Source organism: Anabrus simplex, chromosome 10 (genome assembly GCF_040414725.1).
Source record: "Anabrus simplex isolate iqAnaSimp1 chromosome 10, ASM4041472v1, whole genome shotgun sequence".
Lineage (NCBI taxonomy): Eukaryota > Metazoa > Arthropoda > Insecta > Orthoptera > Tettigoniidae > Anabrus > Anabrus simplex.
In genome coordinates this window covers 48,202,313-48,229,143 of record NC_090274.1, presented here as the reverse complement: position 1 = coordinate 48,229,143, position 26,831 = coordinate 48,202,313, and the positions used below count along the sequence as shown (strand labels likewise).

Below are 26,831 nucleotides of genomic sequence, written 5' to 3'. Positions count from 1 at the left end.
GACTTTACAAATTTGACAACTCATAGTTATTTATTATTTTCACTTACAGACATGGTTTTGGTGTCCTTTTGACTGACAATAGATCAAGTTTTACCTAAACAGGCTGAATGTGACCTCCACCGGTAATGGGGCGCACACCCCATCGGAAGTCGATTTCTTGCCAAACTCGCTACAGAATATCAGGCGTAACTCGTTCAGTTGGGATGCAGTTTCTTCGCCCGAGTTCAGGTAGAGACCCAGTTAAGGGAGGAACAAGCACTGTATCCTTGACGAATCCCCACAAGAAAAAGTTAATAGGTGTCAGGTCCGGTGAGCGTGGGAGAAATGAAATTAGCGCAATTCGGCCAATCCACTTACTCGGAAAGCGTACATTCAGGAAATCTGGGACGTCGGAGAGGCAGTGTGGTGGTGCATCGTCATGCATAAAGTTTACGCTGCGTTCTTGGTCATCAACATCAATTTAGGGAATTAAAAAGTTTTCCAGCATATCTAAGCACACTATTCTGTTGATAGTTTTCTCACTAAAGAAGAAAAGCCCGTAAACTTTGCTCTTGCTCAATGCACAAAACATGTTCAATTTTGGGCTATTACGTTCATGTTCTAGGACTTGTTGGGGATTTTCACTGCCCCAAATCTTACAGTTGTGTCTATTAACTTAAGCACTTAAGTGAAAAGTCGACTCATCGCTAAAGATACTCTTTACAATGAAATGTTCATCTTCTTCCAAATTAAAGTTCTTACAAGTAATCTTATCAGTGTCTTTTAGTTGCTGCGCCATTGTGAACTTGTATGGTTTGAGATGCAACCGTATTTTTAACACACGTCAAACAGTCGTATGTGGGATGCCCAGCTCTCGAGATGCACGCAGAGTCGATTTTCGAGGACTGTGCTCGAAGCGTTGTCTTACTTACTCTACGATATCGTCAGACGTACGCGGACGACCTAAGAATTTCGTATGGCTTACCGACCATCCAGTTTCAATAAAACACCTATGTCATTAATAAAAATAGTAGGCCTACTGGGAGCATCTTTACCATACTCTGAACGAAAATTACGTTGCACAGTTGTCGCCGCCTTCGATCCTTCAAACAGGTAAAGGCAGCCATCTTTGCTGCAACAGCCACTAGCGATTGCGGTGGCGTGATTCTGTACTAGCATACCACGCGAGTCAAAACTTGATCTGTTGTCAGTCAAGATGACACCTAAACCATGCCTGCAAGTGATATGAATAAATAACTATGAGTTGTCAATGTTGTGAAGTCCTTTTTGAAACACTCTGTATATGTGCTGCGGGTCAGTATTTCCCCAAAAATATTATAACATAGCGATTTTCGCAGGCGCAAGGACGATGTTTTTAACATGCTCGCTTAAATCTTCCATTGTTTGAGACCCTCTGATCTGCCGCGGAAGGCGGTTTCATTCACGGCTGACCAGAACAGTGAAGGAATTTTAACTTGAAGATTAATGCCATGTTTAAGGTTCTGGTATTTTTCTCGTAGTATTCGGAAAGGCTGTGAAATCGTTCATACACCCATGCAAGTAGGTTTCGGTGCAGTGAAGACAAGGTGTGCTGATGTCTCAACAGGGATTGTAAAACCTTATACTGATATTTTTGGATGTGTTGTTACTGAATCTTTTTGCTTGGCTGATTGGAATCTATTTCTCCTTTACTTTTTCCATCCGCTGTTTATACACTGCTCTATTTTAAACAACAAATTTAAGAAATTACTTAATTAATTAATGGACGGATGTATGTGTTTGAGAGTATTCTTAACTAGATTGAGTTACGAGAAGATGACGGGCTTATAAAAAGCTACGTCAGGAATTCCTGTTTACATTTATACGCCCTCCGAGGAGAATGTCAATTAGCTAATTGTAAGCCGGTTGCTTTGTGAAACGTTATTAAACACGAGTCATGGATTTGAAAATATAATACAAATGTATATGAACTTCCACCTTTGCATTCGCTCTCGAATACCATCATTTGCTAGTCCATAGAACAGATATTGACGGTGATCAATCAACAGTATATTACAAAATGACGCTCAAGATGCCTTATGGGTGGCTCTTATCCTACCAAGCAGCACCCACTGTCACCAATGTCCAACAAAGTATTTTGCTCGATTAATAATAACTGCAACACAAGTGGGCCTCTCCTTCCAGTTAGGCAGCACTTCAAGCATATAGACATTGAGACGTGCTGAACTTTGTGTTAAAATGCAGCTCTGAAGCTTGCCGATAGATGTATCTTTGTTAATAAAGGGTCCCACCTAGAGGCGGATGTTTGAACTTTATATAACTAGCACCAATAACTACTACTACTACTGAATGTTTAATTCCTCCCGTGAAGGAGGGGCGGGCCTCCTAGACGGTGACGCCATCTCTCAGGTCAGGAGATTTGTATCTGAGAAAGAGATATGCGGATAATGTGAGAGATTTGATGATCGTGGCCTATACAAGGAACCACCCCAGCATTCACCTTAGTGTAGGAGAATGCAGGAAGACAGACAACAATGGGGACCAGTCTCTCTCCGTCTCCCGAATAGAGAGGCGTAGAGACATGGCCACCCCTTCTCTTCTCGGTTGGCCGGTCGAAGTGCAGAGCTGTCGGATCACGGCCCAGCCGTGGCTACTTGTGGGCCGAGACCGACTCTGCATTCGGTGAATTCACATCGTTAAGGACAATTGTTATGGTCAGAATTTACCACTTCCTTACTGTTTGTTCATTTCAAGAGTTGCCCCTACCGAACTTTTGAATTTGAATCAACATATCATAGCCTTGCTTATAATTATAAAAAGGCAGTCACTTTCCTCGCGAAGACAATCTCGACTGGTGCATCGACCATTGAGGTTTACACCTCGAGTTAACACCTGATTGGCGACCTGCGCGTCTCTGAAAATGGAGCCCCCAACCGTTGGAATTAACCAATTTTCAACATCCCAACATTTTGTTTATCTGCCCTAATAATCGTATGGCCTCAGCTACCTCGTGCAGACATTCTCACTTGGCAGCATTCGGGTTGCCTGTATGTCAGTTTCCACGTTCCGCTTTACTCTACCAAGTGACAGAGTAAACCGAATATCTCTCCGGAGATATATATGGCTATTAATTATGTTTGGTAAACACCAAATCTGTAACCGGAGATATTTTAAATGCCGATACTTTATTACACGCTTCAAAAATCTGACTACTTCTGTACGTATCCCTTTGCATGGAATTTAGAGGCCTACATTCTATCACTGATCTACGGACGGAAATATTTTTCTACTGGACGGTTTCTATGGCTGTGATAATTCTTTCCTTTAATATGCAAGCATTTTTAGGCAGTAATCGATTAAACTGCAATTTAATTTGGTTCTCAGGAAGTGCTATATAGCCCGTTCTTTCGTAATGTAGAGAAAGTAACATAAGTTGTAGGGGTTAGGTCGGGCCGTACCCCTACTGTGTATGTAAAACGTATTGCATAACCTTTGTGCAGGGTAGACTAAACTTGGTTTTTTTTTTTTTTTTTTTTTTTTTTTGCTAGTTGCTTTACGTCGCACCGACACAGATAGGTCTTATGGCGACGAACTAAACTTGTTACTTTCGTCAGTAAGTTTTCATTCTGACCTATTACTGACTAAAAAAAAATCGGGGGCATAATGATGAGGAGTGTCATGACTATTGTTTGCCTTCAAAACTCAGGTAACTTCGTCAGGATCGGGAAGAGCCGTGTCCAATTTTAGGCCGTAGCCTACTCTACAAGTGCCAACCACGATTTGGTAGGTTCACGGTCAACAGTTGTCCGTTGTGTATTGCAAAGGAAGCTGGAAGATGGCGTTAGATTTCTCAGAATTGTTTACACCACAGTGCATTGTGCGATGTTGCCAAGTTCATTATTTCCTTTGAAACTGCACTCAACGTTCAACAGTCTGAAGTACATAAAACTATGTTTGCATTCTTTCACACCCAACAGTCTCGTGATTTTGGAATATGATATATTTGGCATACAGTCAACAAGAATGAATGAACGAAAAGCCGTAGGAACTCTCTATGTTTAATCTAACACTGATATTTTTCTACTTCGTTGCTTCTTATCATTAAATTAACCAGCCATTGTTTTCCCTTCCTTTCCGTTCACGGACAAGCCCATTATTTTCCGTGAAAACCTATCCTCCAATCACCTCACTAGACTAGACAATCGATACTGATCCATTCCTACGCTGTCTCTCTGAACGCTCGCCGACTAATATACACAACAATTTGTATCAGCAATATTATTCTCACTAGTTATGACTGGAGTCCAGTCAAATGAATTCAGGCGATGCAGGAAATATTATATTAAGAAATTAAGTCTTAAAGGAAATAGTTTATATTGTTACTTGTGTAGTAGAATAACTGACGGTAGCAGAAGTAAGGAGGGCATAAAATGCAGACTAGCAGAAACTAGGAAGGCCTTTCTTAAGAAAAGATATTCGCTCACTTCGAACATAGAAAGGATTTTTTTTTTACTAGTTGCTTTACGTCGCACCGACACAGATAGGTCTTATGGCGACGATGGGACGGAAAGGCCTAGGCGTGGGAAGGGAGCGGCCGTGGCCTTTATTATGGTACAGCCCCAGCATTTTCCTGGTGTGAAAATGGGAAACCACGGAAAACCATTTTCAGTGGGGTTCGAACCTACTGTCTCCCGAATACTGGATACTGGCCACACTTACGCGAATGCAGCTATCGAGCTCGGTCATAGAAAGGAATTAGAAATTGGAAAGATGTTTTTCAAGGCTTTCGTCTGGAGCGTGACATTGTATGGAAGTAAAATATGGACGAAAACTATCTCAGAAAAAAGTATAACAGCTTTTTAAATGTGGTGTTACAGAAGAATGCTAAATGTGAGACAGTAGGTGAAATCATGAATAAAGAGATAATGAATCGAATTGGTGATAGGAGATCGTTTTGGTTAGTTTGACGAGAAGATGAGATAGAAGGCACCCAGGACTTGTTCGCTTGGTTTCTGAAGTAAGGTAGGTGGTAAGAACGCTAGGGGTAGACCAAGGTGTGAATATGACAACCAGATTAGAGCAGATGTAGGCCCTAGCAGTTACGGAGAAAGGATAGGGTGGCAAGGAGGGCTGCATCAAATTAGTCTGTGAACTGAAGACTCAAAATACAACAACAACACCCCAAGCTATTAAACCACGGACTGGTTCGTATAAGTAATCCAGAGAGTTATGAGTAATTCAGAAATAATTTATCAACCTATTGAGATTATATTCTTTGCTAATTATGAGCCAAATATTTCCATTTCGGAAGCACTACATTGATGTGTCGACCATACAAATGCATGCCAAAATTTTTCTAAGGAAGTACAGAGGTGTCCTAATTGCAAGCAGGCACGCAGTTCCGTGACGGGATCAACACCCGCTGAAGGAACACAACAAGCCGACACGACACCGGGAGATGACTCAACAACCGACAGAGCAAAAGACCTTAGAGATCGACGCTAATTATGAACTAACATTTAGAGGCCCCATGGAGAAAAAAATGAAGAGGAAGCAAGCATTGCCACAAGATATATATCCCAATTTTAACGAAAATGTTAACGAGAAGAAAAAAAAGAGTAAGAAAGAGTGCACTCACAGCATTGAGACGGCCTATGGGATTGTCCGAAAGACCATGAAATTGAAATATCTTAGCGAGATTATTACCCCAATGACAACAAAAAAGGAACCGCTGCGGGAAAAAGTAAGCAAGATGAAAATGGCGTAATTTCCAATGATCCATGATACTTACAGAAATCCTGGCTAAATTGAGATATTAATGCTTAATAGTCAGACCGGCATGTCTTTTACGCTAAAGAAACATTAGCAAATATTGAAGTTGTGTCGGTTATTTATTTATTTCTATATATATTTATTTATTTATTTATTTCATAGGTGCTCTCTTTAAAATAAATGCCGTTGTTCTATTTAATCTGCTCTAATGTTATATTAGAGCGGACTGAGCTAGTCTTTGTCAATGGCCGTGCCTACATCGTCGCCGCTAATTACCAGTGATACCATCACTTAATTATCCTGTCTGTGTCTGGTTGAGCTTTACTTAGACCTAGATAGTGATCATCTGATAACAGGTAGACAGAGACTCGCATTACAAAGTCAAATTACTATTTGTTTGGACTTCACCTAATTATGGTGGTGAGGCAGACCAGAAATTACCCTTCCAAGTTTTAGGATATTAACAACCATGTCCGGTTTAATAAGCAGGAAGTTTCGGGGTTCTAATACTCCTGGTGATATCCGCGTGGAAGTGCGTCTGTACTTTGTGTCCCCAGCCTAGAGCCAAGCTTCGTGCTCACCCTTTCATCTCTAATTAACAACTATTTAAAAAGGAAAGTAGTTCCCAAACAGGAGCGTGAAAACCTCGAGAAAAGTGGAAAATACATTCAGCTGTATAATAATCGTTTACGTTATTTTATTTTTCCGTCGGTCTATATTTTTTTACTGTTTTCCAAGATGCGAAGGTGCCAGAATTTAGTCCCGCAGGGGTTCTGTTAGGTGCCAGTGAATCTATCGACAGGAGGCTGACGTATTTGAGCAAATTCAAATACCACCGGACTGAGCCAGGATCGAAGCTGGGAAGTAGGGATGAGAAGGCCAACGCCTCGACCGTCTGAGCCACTCAGCCCACCACATGCGCCCTCCATCATTGAGAGATAACCGAAGGACTGTGGGTTCGACCCCACGGCAATCTGCTTGGAATAGTTATTTATGCACCAGCCACGCCAAGTAAGCTTTTACGGTACAAGTAAAATAAATTTTGAAACGGTGATATAAAGTTATCACTTTAGTAGCTGTAGCCTACAATATTTGATTTCACATTTCACACTATGGTGAATTTAGCAAAGCAGAGCAAGGCCCTTGGAGGAGTGGAAGGTACAAGCTTCCACCATTGTTAACCTCGGCGCGTAATGGGGTAGAGGGGTTAGCTCTACGCCCGGCCATCTTTGCCCCCAGAAATTAACCTGGTACTCATTTTTGGTGCAGGCTGAGTGAACCTCAGGGCAATATGCATGGTGAATTTACGTATCTTAAATTAAATACGTAATGAATCATGCCCGACTCCTTGGCTGAACGGTCAGCATTGAGGCCTTCGTTTCAGAAGGTCGCGGGTTCGATTGCCGGCCGGGTCGGGGATGTTAATATCATCTGTTGAATTCTTCTGGTTCCTATTAATTTGCAGACAACAGACTATACTACGATATGCCACACAAACAAGCAATAGAGATTACATCCCTCTATATAGGGTTTGTGTCAGGAAGGGCAATCGACTGTAAAATAGGGACAAATACACCTGTTCAACACAGTTCGCATCCACGACCCCACACGTGTGGGAAGAGCGGAAGAAAAACAAATTAAATATTGAATGATAAATAATTTCGGTACGACGCCACGGAGATCATCCATGTTTGAATGCAGTGATTTGTTTGGTTTTGGTATTATGGTGTCTGTGTGTTTCTATGAAAGACATATGAGGTGTTCAAATGGAGTTATCTGTCATAAGAAGTCAACATTAAGTTATTTGAAACAAATTTAAATTAAATTTGAAACAAATGTCTAAATTCAGGAATGAACAATCATTAGTGCATACAAGAAACATACATATTCAGAAACATAAATAAATGATAAAGATTCTTCCTATGTACAACAGAGTTACCAGAGTCTTAAACATGGGCCTCCGGTCGTGGATTAATGATGGTAATGCTAACTTTATGATATTATGCTATATTTATAAGTCAGAAATGGGTTAACCTCTACATTAATCAACACAGTGACCGCGGCAGATTACCTGAGCTGGAAATGTAGAGATACCATTTTTTGGTGTACATTAGGCGGACAAACAATTCAATTAACTTCAGTGATCAGTCTATACCTCGGATTTGTAGGTGGTAATAGGTTAGAATGCAAAATAATCTGGTTTGTAGTAAGTGTCATGCAACCCGTTGTACCATAATGTAGGAAGAGTAGCATAGATTCAAGGAGTTCTTAGGCTGTACCCCTATTATCTATGCAAATCTCATAGCATAACCGTTGTACAGTGTAGGGTACACTTGTTACTGGCTTAAGTAAGTTTGCATTCTAACCTATCAGTACCTAATAATCCGGACTCTAGACTGATCACTGATTCATAATCTTTCTGAATATCTGTGTTTACATTATGGTGAAGCAGAGTTCAACGAATCAGAGGCGATTTCTAATAAAACAATATGGAAAACGTTACAGTGCGGTAAAGTATCACTTTCCGTACTCTTTTGAGTACTAGATGAACGCAATTACGCGATAGTATAAAATAAATTGACCGGCCGAGTTGGCCGTGCGGTTAGGGGCATGCTGCTATGAGCTTACATCCGGGAGATAGTGGTTTCGAACCCAACTGTTGGCAGCCCTGAAGATTGTTTTCCGTGGTTTCCCATTTTCACACCAGGCAATTGCTGGGGCTGTACCTTAATTAAAGGAACGGCCGCTTCTTACCCATTCCTAGGCCTTTCCTATCCCATCGTCGCCATAAGACGTATTTGTGCAGGTGCGACGTAGAGCAAATAGTTAAAAAAAGACTTTCCATGTTTTTTTTTTTTTTTTTCGATTTTAATACAACACCGCGAATACAACCTTCTGGGCTCTAGTCCTATCGTACCTAGGGCCGTATTTTCCTAGAAACAGGATTGTAACACAGCCCGAACAGATTACCCTGTTATCACGTTGACAGGAGCAAATAAATTATCACGCTGCATGCTTTACCATCAAATAAATCATTCAATCACCGCTGATCTACAGTTAGTCCTATCACCCGCGTGGCAGATTCCGTATCTGTTGCTAATCTAGTCTTTTTTTAATTATTTTGAAATTGTAATAATGTTCATACATGGGCGTAAATTGTAGCATAATTGATTGCAATGTCCATAATTTGGACGAATCAGGTCACGAAAAAGGGATCACTAGAATTTTTTTAGGATATTTTGTTTCTCTCCCAGGGCGTCTACATGAAGCTGCGTGCTGGTTCATCAACTGCAGGCCTTAACAAACTCCCTGAAAACGATTAAACAGGTAGAAACTCCACCAGCTACTCCAATAGCTTCTCCACTAATGTGAAATAACTATCTGTATGACCATAATCAGGGCATACAAGAAATATGTAACATACACATCCAAAACCGTAAATAAATGCTCAAGATTCTCTCTATATGCAACAAAATGACGGTGCTCTTCACAGGTTTTATGAAAAAAAAAAACAAGTTTCTAATCTCACATTCGTCACATTGTACTGTAGGATGAATTAATTCGTTGTAATAATGTACCGTTTACATTCAGTGATTCTATCACTTGGTTAAATCATACTTTCACTCTGAGCCAACACAAGCTGTTTATCTATGCTATCTACGCCTTGTCCGGCTCAATGGCTAAATGGTTAGCGTGCTGGCCTATGATCACAGGGTTACCGAGTTCGATTCCCGGCAGGGTTGGGAATTTTAACAATCATTGGTTAATTTCGCTGGTACGGGGGCTGGGTGTATGTGTTGTCTTCATCATCATTTCATCCTCATCACAACGCGCAGGTCTCCTACGGGAGTCAAATTGAAGGGCCTGCACTTTGAAAGCCGAACATGTCCTTGACACTCCCGGCTCTAAAAGTCATACGTCATTTCATTTCATTTCATCTATGTCTTGGAAACGGTATATAATTATATATAATAATAGTTGTGTCTGTACATTGCTCGTAATTTAAAAAGAGTGGTATTTCTGTATCGGATGTGTCCACAGTAAATGGGAAATGCACTTTTTAATTTTCCCTCATTTCTGTCCGTCTGTCTGTATGTATGTACGCACATCACAAGAAAACGGCTGAAGAGAATTTAATGAAAACAGGTATGTAAAGTCGGGGATTTATGCACTAAAATCTAGACTACAAATTATTTTATTTACGCGAAGTGAAATGTTTAGGGGAAGGCCTAAAATATAATTATCAAATATTCTCGTTGTTAGTGGTCATATTGTTAAGAACTACATAACTGAAGTTATATGGAATTATATTTCCGATTATTTATATCATATACATTTTATCGTACCGGCTATAATAACAGAGATTTTCATGGGCCTGTATCTTTGTTGCTAAGTCCACATCAGCGCCAAGGCAAGAGAAAATGAATAAACAGAATTTAATGAATATCGGTATGTAGAATCGGGGAATAAGGACAACAGTCTAAGCTATAAATATATATGTTTTCCCCCTGGTTGAAATGGTAGTTTAGGGGATGTCACCTAAAATATAATTTTTAAATACCCATGTTATTGGTCCTACTGGAAGGTACTACATAACAAAAGTTACAGGGAATTTATGTTTTATTCAGAATTACCGCACAGACTATGATAGGAGTGATACTTCAGAGTTGGAAGAAAACTAAATGTGAAGGCCTACAATATCGAAAGTTCATACAATTGATCAACAATAACATTACATTGACCATTGTTTGTTGTGATGTTCTTCGTCTCTTATGTCGCCACTCATCTCCGATGGATGCTATTACTGCTGCGTACCGAGTAGCCTATAACAGCCTGCATGACTACTGGCGGGAAATATCAGGAGTTAGATAACTTTCTTCTTTAGCATACCATTCCTCTGGTTCATACATTTTCTGATACTACTGGTACGTAACACACTGGTTCATCATAGTATTCGATCTCTACTCTGAGGCGCTGATTGTTGGAATGAGCAGTGTGCTCACTTAACGGAATAATGGCAGAGGCTCTTTTATGGCCTGGTCTAGAATTACAATTTCAGCCTATTACAACTTATATCACCACAATTCACTAAATAACTCAAAATTCAATCCTGAAAACTTTCTGCCTCTTCACTTTTCTTAAATTCTACATTCATTTTATTGCACATTAGCAGCGAAGAGGGCGTTTCTCCTCTGGCTTGGAGGAAAAAATGCCTTCATATCAGATAGTCCCCCCCTCCCGCCTCCAATGTAGTGAATTAAGGTTTTTATCTAATCATCGGGTATTCCTGGGAAACACAAACGTAAAAGGCCACAGTTTTTGCCCTGGGATTCTCCAATATTTTCCTCCAACAATAAGAAACAATGAGTGTTCATGGCTGTCTTCGGCCTGGTATTGAACTTTGGACTGTTAGAGCGGCAGCGTAGGACTGTTCTTTGAAAGTGAAAAACTGCGTGGTTTTATATTTGACCGAGTATTTCATATGATATCATTACTTGTGATCGGGACATTCCTACTGACGTCATTGTAATGACCTATGATGACTTCAGTTGGGAAAACCACAAAGACAGTCTTTCTGAGGCAGCTGGAGACTGAGTGTCTGCCATTATAATGAAAACTCCCTAATTGATTGTGACTGATGGTAGGCAAGGGGGCCTACAATTACAATGAAAATTCTCTAACCCAGTCTTCACATGAAAAAGACGTTTACCGGGCGAGTTGGCCGTGCGTGTAGAGGCGCGCGGCTGTGAGCTTGCATCCGGGAGATAGTAGGTTCGAATCCCACTATCGGCAGCCCTGAAGATGGTTTTCCGTGGTTTCCCATTTTCACACCAGGCAAATGCTGGGGCTGTACCTTAAGTAAGGCCACGGCCGCTTCCTTCCAACTCCTAGGCCTTCCCTATCCCATCGTCGCCATAAGACCTATCTGTGTCGGTGCGACGTAAAGCCCGTAGCAAAAAAAAAAAAAAAAAAAAAAAGACGTTTGGTGACTTTTCCGTCGCGTCTCTAGGATAACGTTAAGAACTATGCAATTTAATACAATTTTACAACGTGTACACTACCTAACCTAGAATTCTCCATACAATGTAGAATTCCGTAGCGAAGCATGGGTACATAAGCTAGTAAGATTATAAAGCATAGGTTGTCGGCCTAGATAAGGTTGCTAAGGAAAGTCTATATGAATGAAGTTGTAGAGGTTCCGCTGTCTGTAATTCAGTTTGTTTTGCCATTTTTTTTCAGATATTTATCCATTTTAGGTCAACCCAAGGCCGTATTAGTGGTTTTATTTGCCATGTCTGTTGGTCAGCTTGTTCCACAAGCGCAGAGAAACGGCTGGATAGATCTCGACCAAACTTCATATTTAGAGAATATGCATCCCGGGGATGACTTACAATATATAAGAACCTATAAGAAAACCAGAACAGTTTTCTTCCGTTTTCTCTCACTATTCATTTTCTGTAAAATCAGTCGATGTACGTGAAACGTCTCTTCATTACAAACAACTTTTGTTATGTAAATAATTTCGCTTACTCTTCACATGCCGGGGAAAATTGCTATTTTCTGCGGGTCTCATGCTCTGCGTTGAGTAACCGACTGACCGACAACGATCCTGAAAGTTACCATGGCAACGCCTCTGCTTGTCAGCAGTAAAGTAACGTATTGCTATTGTCGCCATCATTCCTGTAAACTTGTGGTTATTCCTTGGGTAGAAAGCGATAGCGAAGTCAATCGGCTTTCTGCGCTATATTGGCGGAATACCGTTCGAGGTTAATTTCGTCCTACAATAGCACTAAGGGGCGCTGTTAATAGTTGAACAGTACCGCGGAGTGTAGCACATTATTTCACACCGTAAAGTGCTTTCTGGCATTTGCTATATTTTTTACTGTATTTCTATTCTACTTCTGTTTTCCGCTTTAATGCCTTGCTTCTGCCTTGCCTCTTTAGTCTTAAGTAATAACGCCATAAGTCATCTTCTTATCCGTTTACCTAAGAATCTCTGCGCCTAAATTTCACCTCTGTTACCGACTTCTTATATCCGTAAGTTATAATCTAAAAAATGGTACAGGATTTATTGAACCTTACAGGCCTTCACAAATACAGTGTTCAAATCCATAACAGCCTAAGCAAGTACATAATATATAAACTCCCCTGATTAATCACTATGACAATATAATAATTCGATTAGTAATCGGAAACTAATGGTCCACGGACAACTCACTTTCGGAGAGCCGTTAGCCCTGTGAATAAATCTAACCTACAGTTATTAGTAATGAACAAGCTATGACAAGTATAGTGGGCTTACCCCCGCAATGATCCCCGCGCGTAAGAATCTGCTGATTACCAGATGTACTGTGATTGCCAGGAATCGCGACACTACTCACGAAACAATACGGATTTTAAACTAATAAGAGTAATAATAATTCCTAACAGTAGTGCTAACTGTTGAGTGGAGTCTGGTGCTAACCAGAAGACTAAGAAATGCCGTAATTTACACCCACACAACTTATTGGTGAGCATTTTATTTTCCAATACATCTACTTGGTATTCACATATTTGTCCTATACGAATTTTCTGAGTTATAATCCTATTTCCTATTCGTTTCAACTACCTGAACTGTATTACTTTCTTCCCTAATTACTCCGAATGTTTGCAAGTGCTAATCCAGAAACCTGGACACTTTTTTTGAGGAAAAATTCCAAGCTGTTTAAATATATAAATTTTGTCCCCGGAAATTATAAGAATACGGATGAATTTTAATGACGTGGCAGATCTTCATTTCCGGCTAGTTGGTGGCTAAACGGTATGTCGTATTACAAAACATATAGCACACTCGACGTTCAATTTGCAAAGATCGGATCGAACTGGGTGTGCCGGGGGTAGCAACCAATCACACTAACCACTACCAACCAATCACACTAACCGCTACAATACAGAGGAGGACATTCTTCTTCTTTTCCTTCGAATAAACCTTTTGAGGCTACTTTGGTTCCTTTTCTTTGCATTTAACTTTGTTCGTTTCCAAACTTCCTTCATTTTCTGAGAATGTTGTTCCTTTTCCTCTTGAGTCCATTTTCTTCCAGTTGTTAATTTCTTTCTCCCCTGAAATCGTGCCTTTCTTGTTACTTCCATGAAACGTGTTATGTTTTGTATCATATCTATTTCAATTTTAGCATCTTTTATATCCTTTCCAATTTCAATGAACCACGTTGGCTTGGATTTGTAACTGTTCAATAAGTTGCAGATGTGTTTAGTTATTCTATTGTTATCCATTCTACAAATGTGTCCAATTTCACTATCTCATTACAGTTACATTACACTTGTCATTTTTTTCAACTTTTAAATATAGCTCTCTCTTTGACCGTAGTCTAAATTCGGCGTTCTACTTTCTTATAGGTCCCAGCATTTTTCTCAAAATTGTTCTTTCAAATTTTCTCATTTCTCAAGATCCTCAATTCTTGTAAATTTAAGATTTTCTGCTGCATATAAAATTTGTGGCTGGGCCTTTGTTTGATAATGTCTTAATTTCAAGTTCCAGGACAGAGATTTCTTATTGTAAAAACCTTTTTGTTGCTTTACGTCGCACCGACACAGATACGTCTCATGGCGACGAAGGGATAGGAAAGGCCTAGGAATTGGAAGGAAGCGGCCGTGCCCTTAATTACGGTACAGCCCCGGCATTTGCCTGGTATGAAAATGGGAAACCACGGAAAACCATCTTCAGGGCTGCTGACAATGGGGCTCTAACCCACTATCTCCCGATTACTGGATACTGGCCGCACTTAAGCGACTGCAGCTATCGAGCTCGGTGAAAAAAAATTTCCATTTTGTTTACTCTCGTATCAATAGCTACCTTTTCTTTTGTGTTGTTTGTTATCAATTCTCTCAGGTATTTAAAGCAATCTGTCAGAGGTATTATGTTACTGTTAATTTTTATTTTGAGGGACATTAATGATGTTTGTCATGAACCTTGTTTTTTCAAATGAAGGCGGACGTTGATCTTATTATTATTATTATTATTATTATTATTATTATTATTATGTTTATTATTTCACTGTTAATTGGCTTTGCTTTTCCAGGGCTTAGGATAAAATATTTCACACGAAGCAAATTTTTGTTACATACAAGAGCCATTCCCGTCCCTTCATAATAATTTGAAATTAAAAAATGCTTGTTTTGTTTTTGTTATGATGCTGGTGGTAGGCTGAACAAAACATTATTCTAAATTCTCTACGTAAGCTTATTTCCCCCCCTGCTACGTTATAACGAATTCCATGTTTTCTTATCAAGGGTTACCATTAGCGGGGAAAAGTGGAAATCCCACCAATTTTAACTTGCGTAAACAACACACAAATTAACAGTGAGTGATTAAGAGCGGGGGTGGCTCTCCTGGATGTTGTGTGACACACAGATACAGCAGTACACGTGCGTAGAGCAACGTGTATCTCATGTGTGACAGGGAGAACTAAAACTATGAATTTCCGTAGTGCAATGATCTCGGAAAAAGTTCATCGTGTTGCTCAAGAAAGGAATTTTAAACAGCTTTCATGAAAATACATGGGTAGCATATGTTTTTCGTAATAGTGAAACAACACCAAACAAAAAATCTTTTAAAATAATTTATCGCCTTGCGGCAAGGTATACATTGGCCAAACATGCGGGTCCATTGGTACTCGTATCAAGGAACAGCAACCCTTCTCAACCAGTCATAAAAGTCAGCAATAGTCTGAGCACGCCCTATCAACGGGTCATGATTTCGTTTTCCAAGATGTTCGAGCTCTTACCCACACTAAACGCCTCAGGACTAGGGTTATACGGGAAGCTGTGGAAATACGTAAAAGTCCTAACAATTTCAACAGGAACACTGGCTATCCAATTCAGTAATACGTGGTTGCCAGCCATTAAGAATTTACGTAGTAATTCTCTTTCCTGTCCTTTCACTAGGCTATTGTTACACCGTTTTGGTGTTTTCCATATTTGTACTCTCCTTATCACCAAATGGTTCAGTCTAGGCTACGGGTCATACTTTCATAACCTCTACACATTTCTTACTATATAATTCTTACTTCTACTAAGGGAGTTGGCCATGTGGTTAGAGGCGCGCAGCTATGAGCTTGCATTCAGGAGATAGTGGGTTCGAACTCCACTGTCAAGATGGTTTTCCGTGTTTCCCATTTTACATAAAGCAAATGTTGACGTTTACCTTAATTGAGGCCACGTTACTTCCTTGCCACTTCTAGAACTTTTTTATCCCATCGTCCCCATAAGACTTATCTGTGACGGTGCGACGTAAATAAATACATTAATTAATTAACTCCCCCTGGTTCAACAGCCCCGAAGGACCCAGACCTACCAAGCGACCGCAGCTCAGCTCTTAAGATCTGCAGATTACGAGGTGTTGTGTGTGGTCAGCACAACTCTCTCGGCCATCATGCTTGGCTTTCTAGACCAGGCTGGGTGGACTTCGAACCAGTCCTCAGATCTAGGTAAAAATCCCTGATACGGTCGAGAATCCAACCAGAGGCCTCCTGCTAAGATGCAGGAAAACTATCCCTAGACCACTAGGCTATTATTATTATTATTATTATTATTATTATTATTATTATTATTATTATTATTATTATTTCTTCGATATGGCCGTTTACAGAGCGCGTTGGAATTTGTTAGCTTGATGATGGTTTTCCTTTCTTCTTCTCCCAAATTCTCTTCATGAACTTGCTAAGCTGTTTCTTGCGTTCTTCCGTCCATTCTTATCCTGTGGTTCTTTTAGCCTTTTCCGTGAACGTGTGCTTTGCAACCAGAGTTCCAAAAGCCTTGCGATCCCTGATTGTATCATCTGTGATGTTAATTTCTTTTAAACCCTGCTTTATTTCCTCTAACCAGCTGATTTTGACGTTCTTTGAGTGAATTATACCAAGCAGTTTTTTGCATATCTAGTGTCGTTATTATTATTATTATTATTATTATTATTATTATTATTATTATTATTATTATTATTATTATTATTATTATTATTATTATTATTATTTTTATTGGGATATCTTATGCATAAGTTAGAAGTAACAAATATGAACATAGCGAGAATAATCGCTGGTCAAAGCAAGTAGGAACAATGGCAGGAGGGTCGTCTGAATGAAGAGATAAAGAATGAGTTAAGAATGAACTCGATTCATGAAGCTGTACCCATGAACCGGTTCAGTGGTGGGGTCATTTGAAACGAATGCAGGAGGATAGGTTATCTAGGACAATAATGGTCTCTGTTATGGAGGGTAAGAGAAGTAAAGGGAGATCAAAATGACGATGGTTAGACTTGGTTTCTAACGATTTATAAATAAGAGGTATAGACCTAATTTGGGCCACAGAACTTGTTGCAAATAGACAATTGTGGCGGCGGTTTGTAAATTTGCAGAGGCTTGCAGACTGAACGCTGAAAGTCTTAACAATCTAGTGGAGATATATTAGCCTGAGTGTATGTATGTTGTTATTTATGATTCCATTTTTAAGTTCCTGCTGTTATAAGTAATTCGGTTTTACATTCTAGCATATAACTCTGAAATCAGTGCTACCATTCTTCAACGCAATGTTGCGTGAACACCCTCTTCTCACTCTGCCAATGGACTGTAAACTTTTTAGTACGAGCCAAGGAATGATTGATGTACTGGTTAGAGGAAGCTAGTCAATCGAAACTAGATTTTCAGTAATGGAAACCAGGGTGACGATTCTGATTGGAGTAGCGATTAATCTCGGCAACCAATGGGGCGGGCTGTAACAGGGTGACAGGTTATAAACAAGTTTGGAAAAGCCCTTCTCAGCAACATAAAGTGGACCTCTCAGTTTATTGCCAGAACCACGTCAGCACACGGGATGGGACGAATGGTGTTGTACAGAGCTGCACTTTTATAGCCGAGTGCTTCAGAATGATGGGGACAGCTTATTGATACGTTGAACACTAGAACCGCCGGAACTAGTCCGATCAGTTTCATCGCAGTTTTTAGTCTCATTCATTACACTATTATCACCTATGATATAGTAAAAAAATATTATTATTATTATTATTATTATTATTATTATTATTATCATATAGTTAAAACTAACCCCACGGAACTTAAAGCCCCTGAAAAGGCCTTTGCCGGCCCAGCGACCGTTGCTCAGCCCGAAGGCCTGCAGATTACGAGGGGCCGTGTGGTCAGCACGACGCATCTTCTCGGCCGTTAATCTGGGCTTTCGAAACCGGGGCCGCCATCTCACCGTCAGATAAGTCAGATGAGTGGACATCGAACCAGCCCTCAGGTCGAGAGAAAAGTCCCTGACCGGGCCGGGAATCGAACCCGGCCCCTCCGGGCGAGAGGCAGGCACGCTACCCCTACACAACGGGGCCGGCAACAATAATATAGTATTATAATAAAGTGTTATAATTATATTATTATAATATAATATAGTAGTCCTGATTATACTCCTTTGAGAAAGGGAACAAAATCTAAGGGGGTCATGATCGACTGTCTAGCATTTGCTGATGACAATGCCATTCTGTCAAACGATGTAGAAACTGTTAGGATGCAAATTAACCTTCTAAAAGAAATCGATGAATAAACAAGCGTGTAGATATCTTTTGAAAAAAACCGAAGTAATGACTAACATCAAAGATGCCCCAGCAAAACTCCAGACAAAATATTGGAAGATCAACCGAGTAGAAAAATTTAAGTATCTGGGTGAGATCATAATGAAAAATGGAATGAACAAAGACGCACTTAAGGGTACACAAAGAGTATAAAATGTCGTGTTCAATCTACAACAAGAAATGTCTGTCCCAAAATACTAAATACTAAATACTAAAATACTAAACAATCAATCAATCAACGCTGATCTGTATTTAGGGCAGTCGCCCAGGTGACAGATTCCCTATCTGTTGTGTCCTAGACTTTCGTTAAATGATTTCAAATAAATTGGAAATTTATTGAACAACTCCCTTGGTAAGTTATTCCAATCCCTAACTCCCCTTCCTATAAACGAATATTTGCCCCAAGTTGTCCTCTTGAATTCCAACTTTATCTTCACGTTGTGATCTTTCCTACTCTTAAAGGCACCACTCAAACTTATTCCTCTAATAATGTCATCCCACGCCATCTCTCCGCTGACAGCTCGGAAACTACATCATTATGAAACTGTTCTGAAGCCAGTAGTTATCCCTAAATGCTAATAAAGGACACCTCAAAGAACTGAAAAAAGCGCAAAATCATCAGAAGTATCATGGGATACAAGGATGGAACCCATTATAAAAAGTCCAACAAAGAAGTTTACAGTAAAATAGAGAAAATTACAAAAACAATCCGTAAGAGACGGGCACGATTTTACGGTCATCTTTTTTTGCTAGTTGCTTTACGTCGCACCGACACACAAATAGGTCTTATGGCGACGATGGGACAGGGAAGGGCTAGGAGTGGGAAGGAAGCGGCCGTGGCCTTAATTAAGGTACAGCCCCAGCATTTGCCTTGTGTGAAAATGGGAAACCACGGAAAACCATTTTCAGGGCTGCCGACAGTGGGGTTCGAACCTACTATCTCCCGAATACTGGATACTGGCCGCACTTAAGCGACTGCAGCTATCGAGCTCGGTAGGATACGGTCATCTCAAACGAATGGACGAAAACAGACTGACTAAACAGATTTTTCTCTTTTTTGATTCCAAATCCAAAACCGCAATGCCCTGGTTTATGAACACCAAGGAAGACCTCCCAATGCTGCACATAAAACCCGAAGATGCCTTCAATAGAGATCTCTTCCGCAAAAAGATACTGGTGGATGGGATAAACCGAGACAAGCAACCGAAAAGAAGACAAGGTACCACTTGGACATGGGAAAGCAAGCTGGCCCACTCACAGAGAATGAGGGAATTCTGTGCTCAAAAGAAAGCGAAGTAAACTGCCAAATGTAACAAGATTAACGTGGTCCTAGATGGCCCCAACGAATAATAATAATAATAATAATAATAATAATAATAATAATAATAATAATATTATTTTTTTTTTGCAAGTTGCTTTACGTCGCACCGACACAGATAGGTCTTTTGGCGACAATGGGACAGGAAAGGGCTAGAAGTGGGAAGGAAGCGGCCGTGGCCTTAATTAAGGTACATCCCCAGCAATAATAATAATAATAATAATAATAATAATAATAATAATAATAATAATAATTTCTTAATCCGTTTACCCTCCAGGCTTCGTTTATCCCTCGGATTCAGTGAGGGATCCCACCTCTACCGCCTCATGGGCAGTGTCCTGGAGCGTGAGACTTTGGGTCAGGTGATACAACTGGGGAAGACGACCACTAGCTCTCCTAGGCGGCCCCACCAGTTATATTGAACAGGGCCTTTGTGGAGCGATGGGAAGGGATAGACATAGAAGAGGGAAGGAAGCGGGCGTGGCCTTAACTTGGTACTATCCCGGCATTTGCCTGGAGGAGAAGGCGGAAACCAGGAAAATGCGATTGGAGGATGGCTGAGGAGGGAATCAAACACCTCTCTATTCAGTTGACCTCCCGAGGCTGAGTGGTTCCCGTTACAGCCCTCATACCACTTTTCAAATTTCGTGGCAGAGCCAGGAATTGAACCCGGGCTTCCGGAGTTGGCAGCTAATCACACTAACAACTACACAACAGAGGTGGACACTTTGCTGTTATTATTATTATTATTATTATTATTATTATTATTATTATTATTGTAAAGTTGACCTATTTAAAAACGAACAATATCCGACTCGTTGGCTGAATGGTCACCGTACTGGCCTGCTCTTGATAGGGTCCCGGGTTCGATTCCCGGCCGGGCCGGGGATTTCAATCGCTTCTGATTAATTCTTCTGGCTCGGCGACTGGGTGTTTGTGTCCGTCCCAACACTCTCCTCTTCATATTCACACAACACACTACACTATCAACTACTACAGAAATACGCAATAGTGGTTACATCCCTCCATATGGGGTTGGCGTCAGGAAACGCATCCGGCCGTAATGTGCTACGCAGTTAGCGCCCGCGACCCCACAGCTGTAGGAAAAAGCGGTAAGAAAAGGAAAGAAGATTTAAGAAGGAACAATCCTTTCCTTTGGTACTTACGATACACATAATTTATCGTCTTTTTAAATAGAAAATTGTTGAGCTCAACTGTTTATGTTTTCCCCTGTTCTGACAGGCTTCTTGCCAGGGCCGTCTTACTACATCAGCCACGTGAAGGGTGAACGGAGCAATGGCCGCAGCACAATTACCGGAGCTAATGAGTTCCTTGGCTTCATTAACGACACTTGCTGCCGACACCTTGTTCTTTGACAAGTTGCTAACACCTTGCATCCCAGCCAGCCCTTCTTGTTCATCAACCAGCAGCTGGATACAACAAACTTATTAGTATACCTCGGATTTGTAGTTGGTGGTAGGCTAGATTGCAAAGTAATTTGGTTTGTAGGAAGTGTCATGCAACCCGTTGTACCAAAATGTAGGAAAAGTAGCATCAATTCAGGGAGTTTTCTAGGCTGTACCCCTAATATCTATGCAAATCTCATAGCATAACCGTTGTACAGTGTAGGGTATAACTGTTACTGGCTGAAGTAAGTTTGCATTCTAACCTATCAGCACCTAATAATCAGGACTCTATTTATTAGCTTCGGGCTGTGAGTGCAGAATGAGGCTCCAGTAGAGACTTCTTTCGCCTCATTGTGACTTTCTCTATGTGGCAACTCACGTTCCCAGGATTGACAGAGATCAAATTCAGCGTAAAATTCGAGAGTTACTTTCTTTCATACTTGTTTAAAGTGTCATTAAACATCGATGGGTTCCGCGCCGGAAGGATGGGGAAGGGCTAGGATTGGGAAGGTAGCGGCCGTGGCCTTAATTAAGCGGAGTATCAAAGGCCTAACCTGTTAACGTTAAATTTAGCATATTTACAATCCGGTTTCTCTGGAACTGTCCAAGGTATTAAAATAACATTTTGAGAGGATATAGATTCACATCTGTTACATTCAATAGTCTACTTTCTTGGTTCTACCTTTACTAAAAATCAGGATCTTAATTCTTAACTCATTTGCTTTTTAAAATATTTATGATCAAACTATGAGTGGTATTTCCACCATTGTAGATCCACATAAAAACAATAAAGCTGTTAATGAGAGATAAAAATTTCAGAACTCTGATAAAATGGGAAACATTCAGTAAAAATGTTGGTTTTGATAAATCACACTTGAAAGTGTAATAAAACCAAACCAAACCCCATGGCACTACAGCTCTTGAAGGGCCTTGGCCTACCAAGCGACCGCTGCTCAGCCTGAAGGCCTGCAGATTACGAGGGACCGTGTGGTCAACACGACGAATCCTCTCGGCCGTTATTCTTGGCTTTCTAGACCGGGGCCGCTATCTCACCGTCAGATGGCTCCTCAATTCTAATCACGTAGGCTGAGTGGACCTCGAACCAGCCCTCAGGTCTAGGTGAAAATCCCTAACCTGGCCGGGAATCGAACCCGGGGCCTCCGGGTAAGAGGCAGACACGCTGCCCCTACACCACGGGGTAGACTTTGAAAGTGTAATGCCACTAAAATAATGTACATTATACCATGTTTCTTAGCACATATACACCAGATAGAAAGTGATATCATAGCAACCAATGTAGCCAACTTATGCAGCAGGATGTTTATGATAAATAAATAAATTACCGCCTTCTAGAGCAAATAGTTTCTGAAATACCTTGTCTTAACTGAACAAGTGCTCACGAAATCTGGAGAAATGGCTTGTGAAGTACAAAATATTTTTAAAAATTTATAAATACTTGCAGTGATCCAAATACAATAATAATAATAATGTTATTTGTTTTACGTCCCACTAACTACTTTTTAAGGTCTTCGGAGACGCCGAGATGCCGGAATTTAGTCCCGCAGGAGTTCTTTTTACGTGCCAGTAAATCTACCGACACGAGGCTGTCGTATTTGAGCACCTTCAAATACCACCGGACTGAGCCAGGATCGAACCTGCCAAGTTGGGGTTAGAAGGCCAGCGCCTTAACCGTCTGAGCCACTCAGCCCGGCGATCCAAATACAAAGAAACAAATTAAAGAGGATACTCCAAATGACAATTTTCTGTGAAAAGCTAAAATTAGACTTTTTTTTACCATCACCCCATTTTATACTCCTCTTAACATAGATGGTGAAAACATGGGAAACCATGGAAAACCACCCTCAGAGCTGTTGCCAGTGGGATTCAAACCCATTATCTCCCGAATGCAGGCTGATAGCTGCGCGGCCCTAACTTCACGGCCAACTCGAATATTGAAGACTAATAATTTATCAAATACTATACCAAACCTATCCTAAGAAACGCTAATGTACAGTACCTATTAGTTAGCTACTGTAATTACCAACTTTTTCTTTGACTGTACAATAAAAAATTCGCACTCTTCCATTCTTCCGCTACACGGAAAAGCATAGATTTATTTTATATATATAAATAATTCTTGGCTTAGAAGAAGAGAGACTGAGTACAGATTCATTGATTGTTCCCCTCTTAGTAGCCTCTTACGATACGCAGGGGTACAGATGATGCATCATTTGACTCCACCCACAGGGGGAGAGTATAAGAATAATAATTGTGTGACGCCTCCTAAGGGGCCTGGTACGGGTCTATCGGCTGGCGACCTGCGCGACTACGAGGATTGAATACTTCCTACGATGAACTAAAATGATGAAGACACACACACAAACACACACAGCCATCGAGCCATCGGAATTAACTAATTAACATCAAAATCCACCACTCGGCCGGGAATCGAACCCGGCACCCCGTGGACCAAAGGGCAGCACAGTAACAATTTAGCCATAGAGCCGGACACAAGCAAGATAACGAGTTCCGATAAATCGAAAGAAAAATGAGGGTGTCCACAGCAGGTTCTACTCTGATTTTGTTCTTCCTTACACCGTTAACAATATGAAGAGAAAAGGACCTAGTCCATCTCCTTGCGGAACACCTATCTCTACCATACTATTTCCGACAACCTTTTTGCTTTATACAGAACTAATGAAATTAACAATATAATTTGTATATGGTTAATCGAATTTGCATTTATTTACACAACTTCGGGGAATCAGGGGAGCAGTATCGGCCACTCTTACACAGTACGCACGTGGCGCTTCGTCTGTTAACCACAGAGCAGGAGACTTCCAGTGAAGACGTGAGCGATACTGGTACAGTAATTAGTTAACTCTATTACCTTCAGTAGGCGAGGAAATCAAATTAAGGGCGGAGAAAAGGTGACGCGTTCTCAAAGAGAGCACATCGCAAACAGGCAAATGGTTTCCAAGCGTACCCAATACAGGTCATTGCACTGCTACTACAGTGTTATTTTGAAGCGATCTCTTCCTGCTCTAACCTTAGCTGAAGATGTTTAAAGAGCATCTCTTTTCCTGGGTGAGACAAGACAAATAATGTTCCTCTCAAAGACGATTACTTTTGAGCTGTGACATACACTAGCATTGCTTAGACTTATTGTGTCAGTCATATCTTTTGTTTTATCTTCTTTATTTCTTCTTCTTACTTTTTAGATGAAGAGTGGTAGATAATACGCGTAATACATTCTTCAACTCAGTTATCATATCATTCCCACTTCCACCGACAAAACTACTATTTTAAATTGATTGTTACAAGCGTCGGGTGCCAGACTCTGGCACAAACTTGAAAAACTCCAGATCATCTTGCTGAAATTATTTCCCAAACTATAAAACTGCCCGAGTGAAGGATGATAGTGTAACTAAATTCTTATATTTGTTCTTAAGATGTTAACATAGACTACTATACGGTTTGAAATTCACGACAATTAACCCGAGGAAGTCAATGCAGAGAAGAACAACATCTATTAACCAACTGTTGAATATTTCAAAGAAAATTATCACCTCACAGATATATCAGTCAGTGGTTTGATGATTGGAGCGTTATTTTAGACTTCTGTAAACAGTTTTAACTCCCTGAAATCTGTATCAGTACCATAGCAATTAGTGCACAGATAGGTTCTATCTGCATTTTTAGGAAAAAACGCATATGAACCTTAAAAATATATCTTTTTTCCTTCATTTTTCGATTATTAAATGTATACACATTTTAAAAAAATAGGAGAACATGTTTTTGAACGCATGCCATGCTCCACAAAACAATACCTCACACCCAGGTATATTGCCAACTAAACCTTTATTCTTTACCGTTGAAGTTTACGAAATAACATCGATCGATTCGCGTTCATTTTTAGAATACAAACAGAAACGAAATGATAACAGTCCTCCAGGGTACATTGTTATCACAGTTGGAGAGGTTCAGTATGGTGTATGTCCTCCGCGAGCATTTATCACAGCTTGGCACCTACGTGGCATGCTCGAGTATAAGTCGACTGAGGTCACGTTGCTGGTTCAGGGCCCATTCTTCAATGAGAGCCTGTTCGTGCTCTTGGAGAGTCTGTGGTGGAACTGGACGCCCACGAACACTTCTGTCAAGCCTTTCCCACACATGATCGATGTGATTAAGGTCGGGACTCACTGCTGGCCATTCCATCTCTTGAATGTCCAGCTCTCACAAGACAGCTCTGGTGATGCGCGATACATTAGCCCTGGCATTTTTGTGCGTGAGTACGAAATCAGGGCCAACACCATATGCAGCAACCTACACATGCTGTAGAAGTACCTGCTCGATGTACCCCGCAGTGGTAAGATTACCACAAGCGACGACAAGATCCGTACTGCCATCAATACTGTCCTTGTCCGAATCGGTCGCCTTCCTGGACAATATTTGGCATTTACTGCTCACCACGGCGTCTCCATACACGTTTACGTCCGTCATGCTGTTCCAGAGGAAATCTTGACTCGTCTGTGAACAACATAAGTCTCGATTGGCGAAGTTGTCGGTTGAAGTGAGCACGGGCAAACAGAAGGCAAGCTGCGCGATGTTCCCGTGTTAAACGGGGCACTCAAACGTGACGTCTGGGTCATAAGGATGCTTCTATCAACCAGTTCCTACTGTCTGGTCAGACACTGTGACTCCAGTGACCATCCTGAGGTCTTGTAGCAGTTCTCTGGCAGTTGCTGAACGACGACGCAACGCACAGATGGTCAGATATAGGTCATCTTGTGCGGTTGTCATGCATCCGCGACCTTGTCCAACCCTTCTTGTGAACTGGCCTGTCTCACTGTAGCGATTCGACAAGCGTTGAATAACTGATGGAGAGACATTGAGGTCCACAGCAACACGACGAAAAGTCCATCCTTCCTGGATGAAAGTGACGGCCCTTGCGACTTGAACCTCGTTAAGATGTCTGATAGAATGTGCTGGTTTACGTACAACGTGCTCAAATGACCGAAGTAGTCTGTGTACCTCACAGCGACACACGGACGTAGCACTATTCACCTTGTTTTGAGGGGTCACCAGACAGTTTAATGCATGGCTACGCCTACAGATGGAGTATAACTTTGTTTTGATATACCCTGAGTAGCTAAGGTCTCAAGGTATGCTGTACGACCATTGGAATCCCATCTATCAAATTAACGTTCACATACCAGACGTTACAAAACATGTTCACCTCTTTTTTAACTGTGTGTAAAAAACAGGTTTATGCCTAAGCAAAATTTGTAAAGTATTCATCTTTGTGGCAGCCTGCAGATACTGTAGAAAGAATTAAAAATAAAGTAGACTGACGTAGTTTAAATGAAGTTGCCTTTGTAGTGTAAATTTTTCACATATTACAAGTTGCTTTACGTCGCAACGACTGATGGGTCATACGGAGAAGATGGGGTAGTAGAAAAGGGCTAGACGTAGAAAGGAAGAAACTGCGGTCTTTTGATTAACTTAGGTACAGCCCCAGTATGTGGATGTTGTGAAAAGGGGTAACAACATAAAACCATCTTCAGGGCTGCCGACAGGAGGTTACGAACTGACTCTCTCCGGAATACAATTAATTATTTTAACATCACTTACGAATGTGTTCGTACGGGAGCTGCTGAATTATGAATAGTACTGGGAAATAGCATTCAAGAAATGACTATTCCAGGTTGCTCATAGGTTCAGTGGTGGTGCAATAGCT

At 40.8% G+C, this 26,831-nt stretch overlaps 1 protein-coding gene across 1 annotated transcript in view; it reads right to left on the bottom strand.

The window, feature by feature from the left end:
* Drl-2 (Derailed 2) overlaps nt 1–25,594 on the bottom strand; it is a 942,221-nt gene extending 916,627 nt beyond the window's left edge. Inside the window, exons 1-3 of the mRNA XM_068229325.1 lie at nt 25,439–25,594; nt 25,125–25,324; nt 1,020–1,213 (exon numbers count right to left, since the gene is read on the bottom strand). Coding sequence (XP_068085426.1) covers nt 1,020–1,213; nt 25,125–25,324; nt 25,439–25,594 — 550 coding nt within the window. The remainder of the gene's footprint in view (nt 1–1,019; nt 1,214–25,124; nt 25,325–25,438) is intronic.
* Between the last annotated feature and the right edge of the window lie 1,237 nt (nt 25,595–26,831).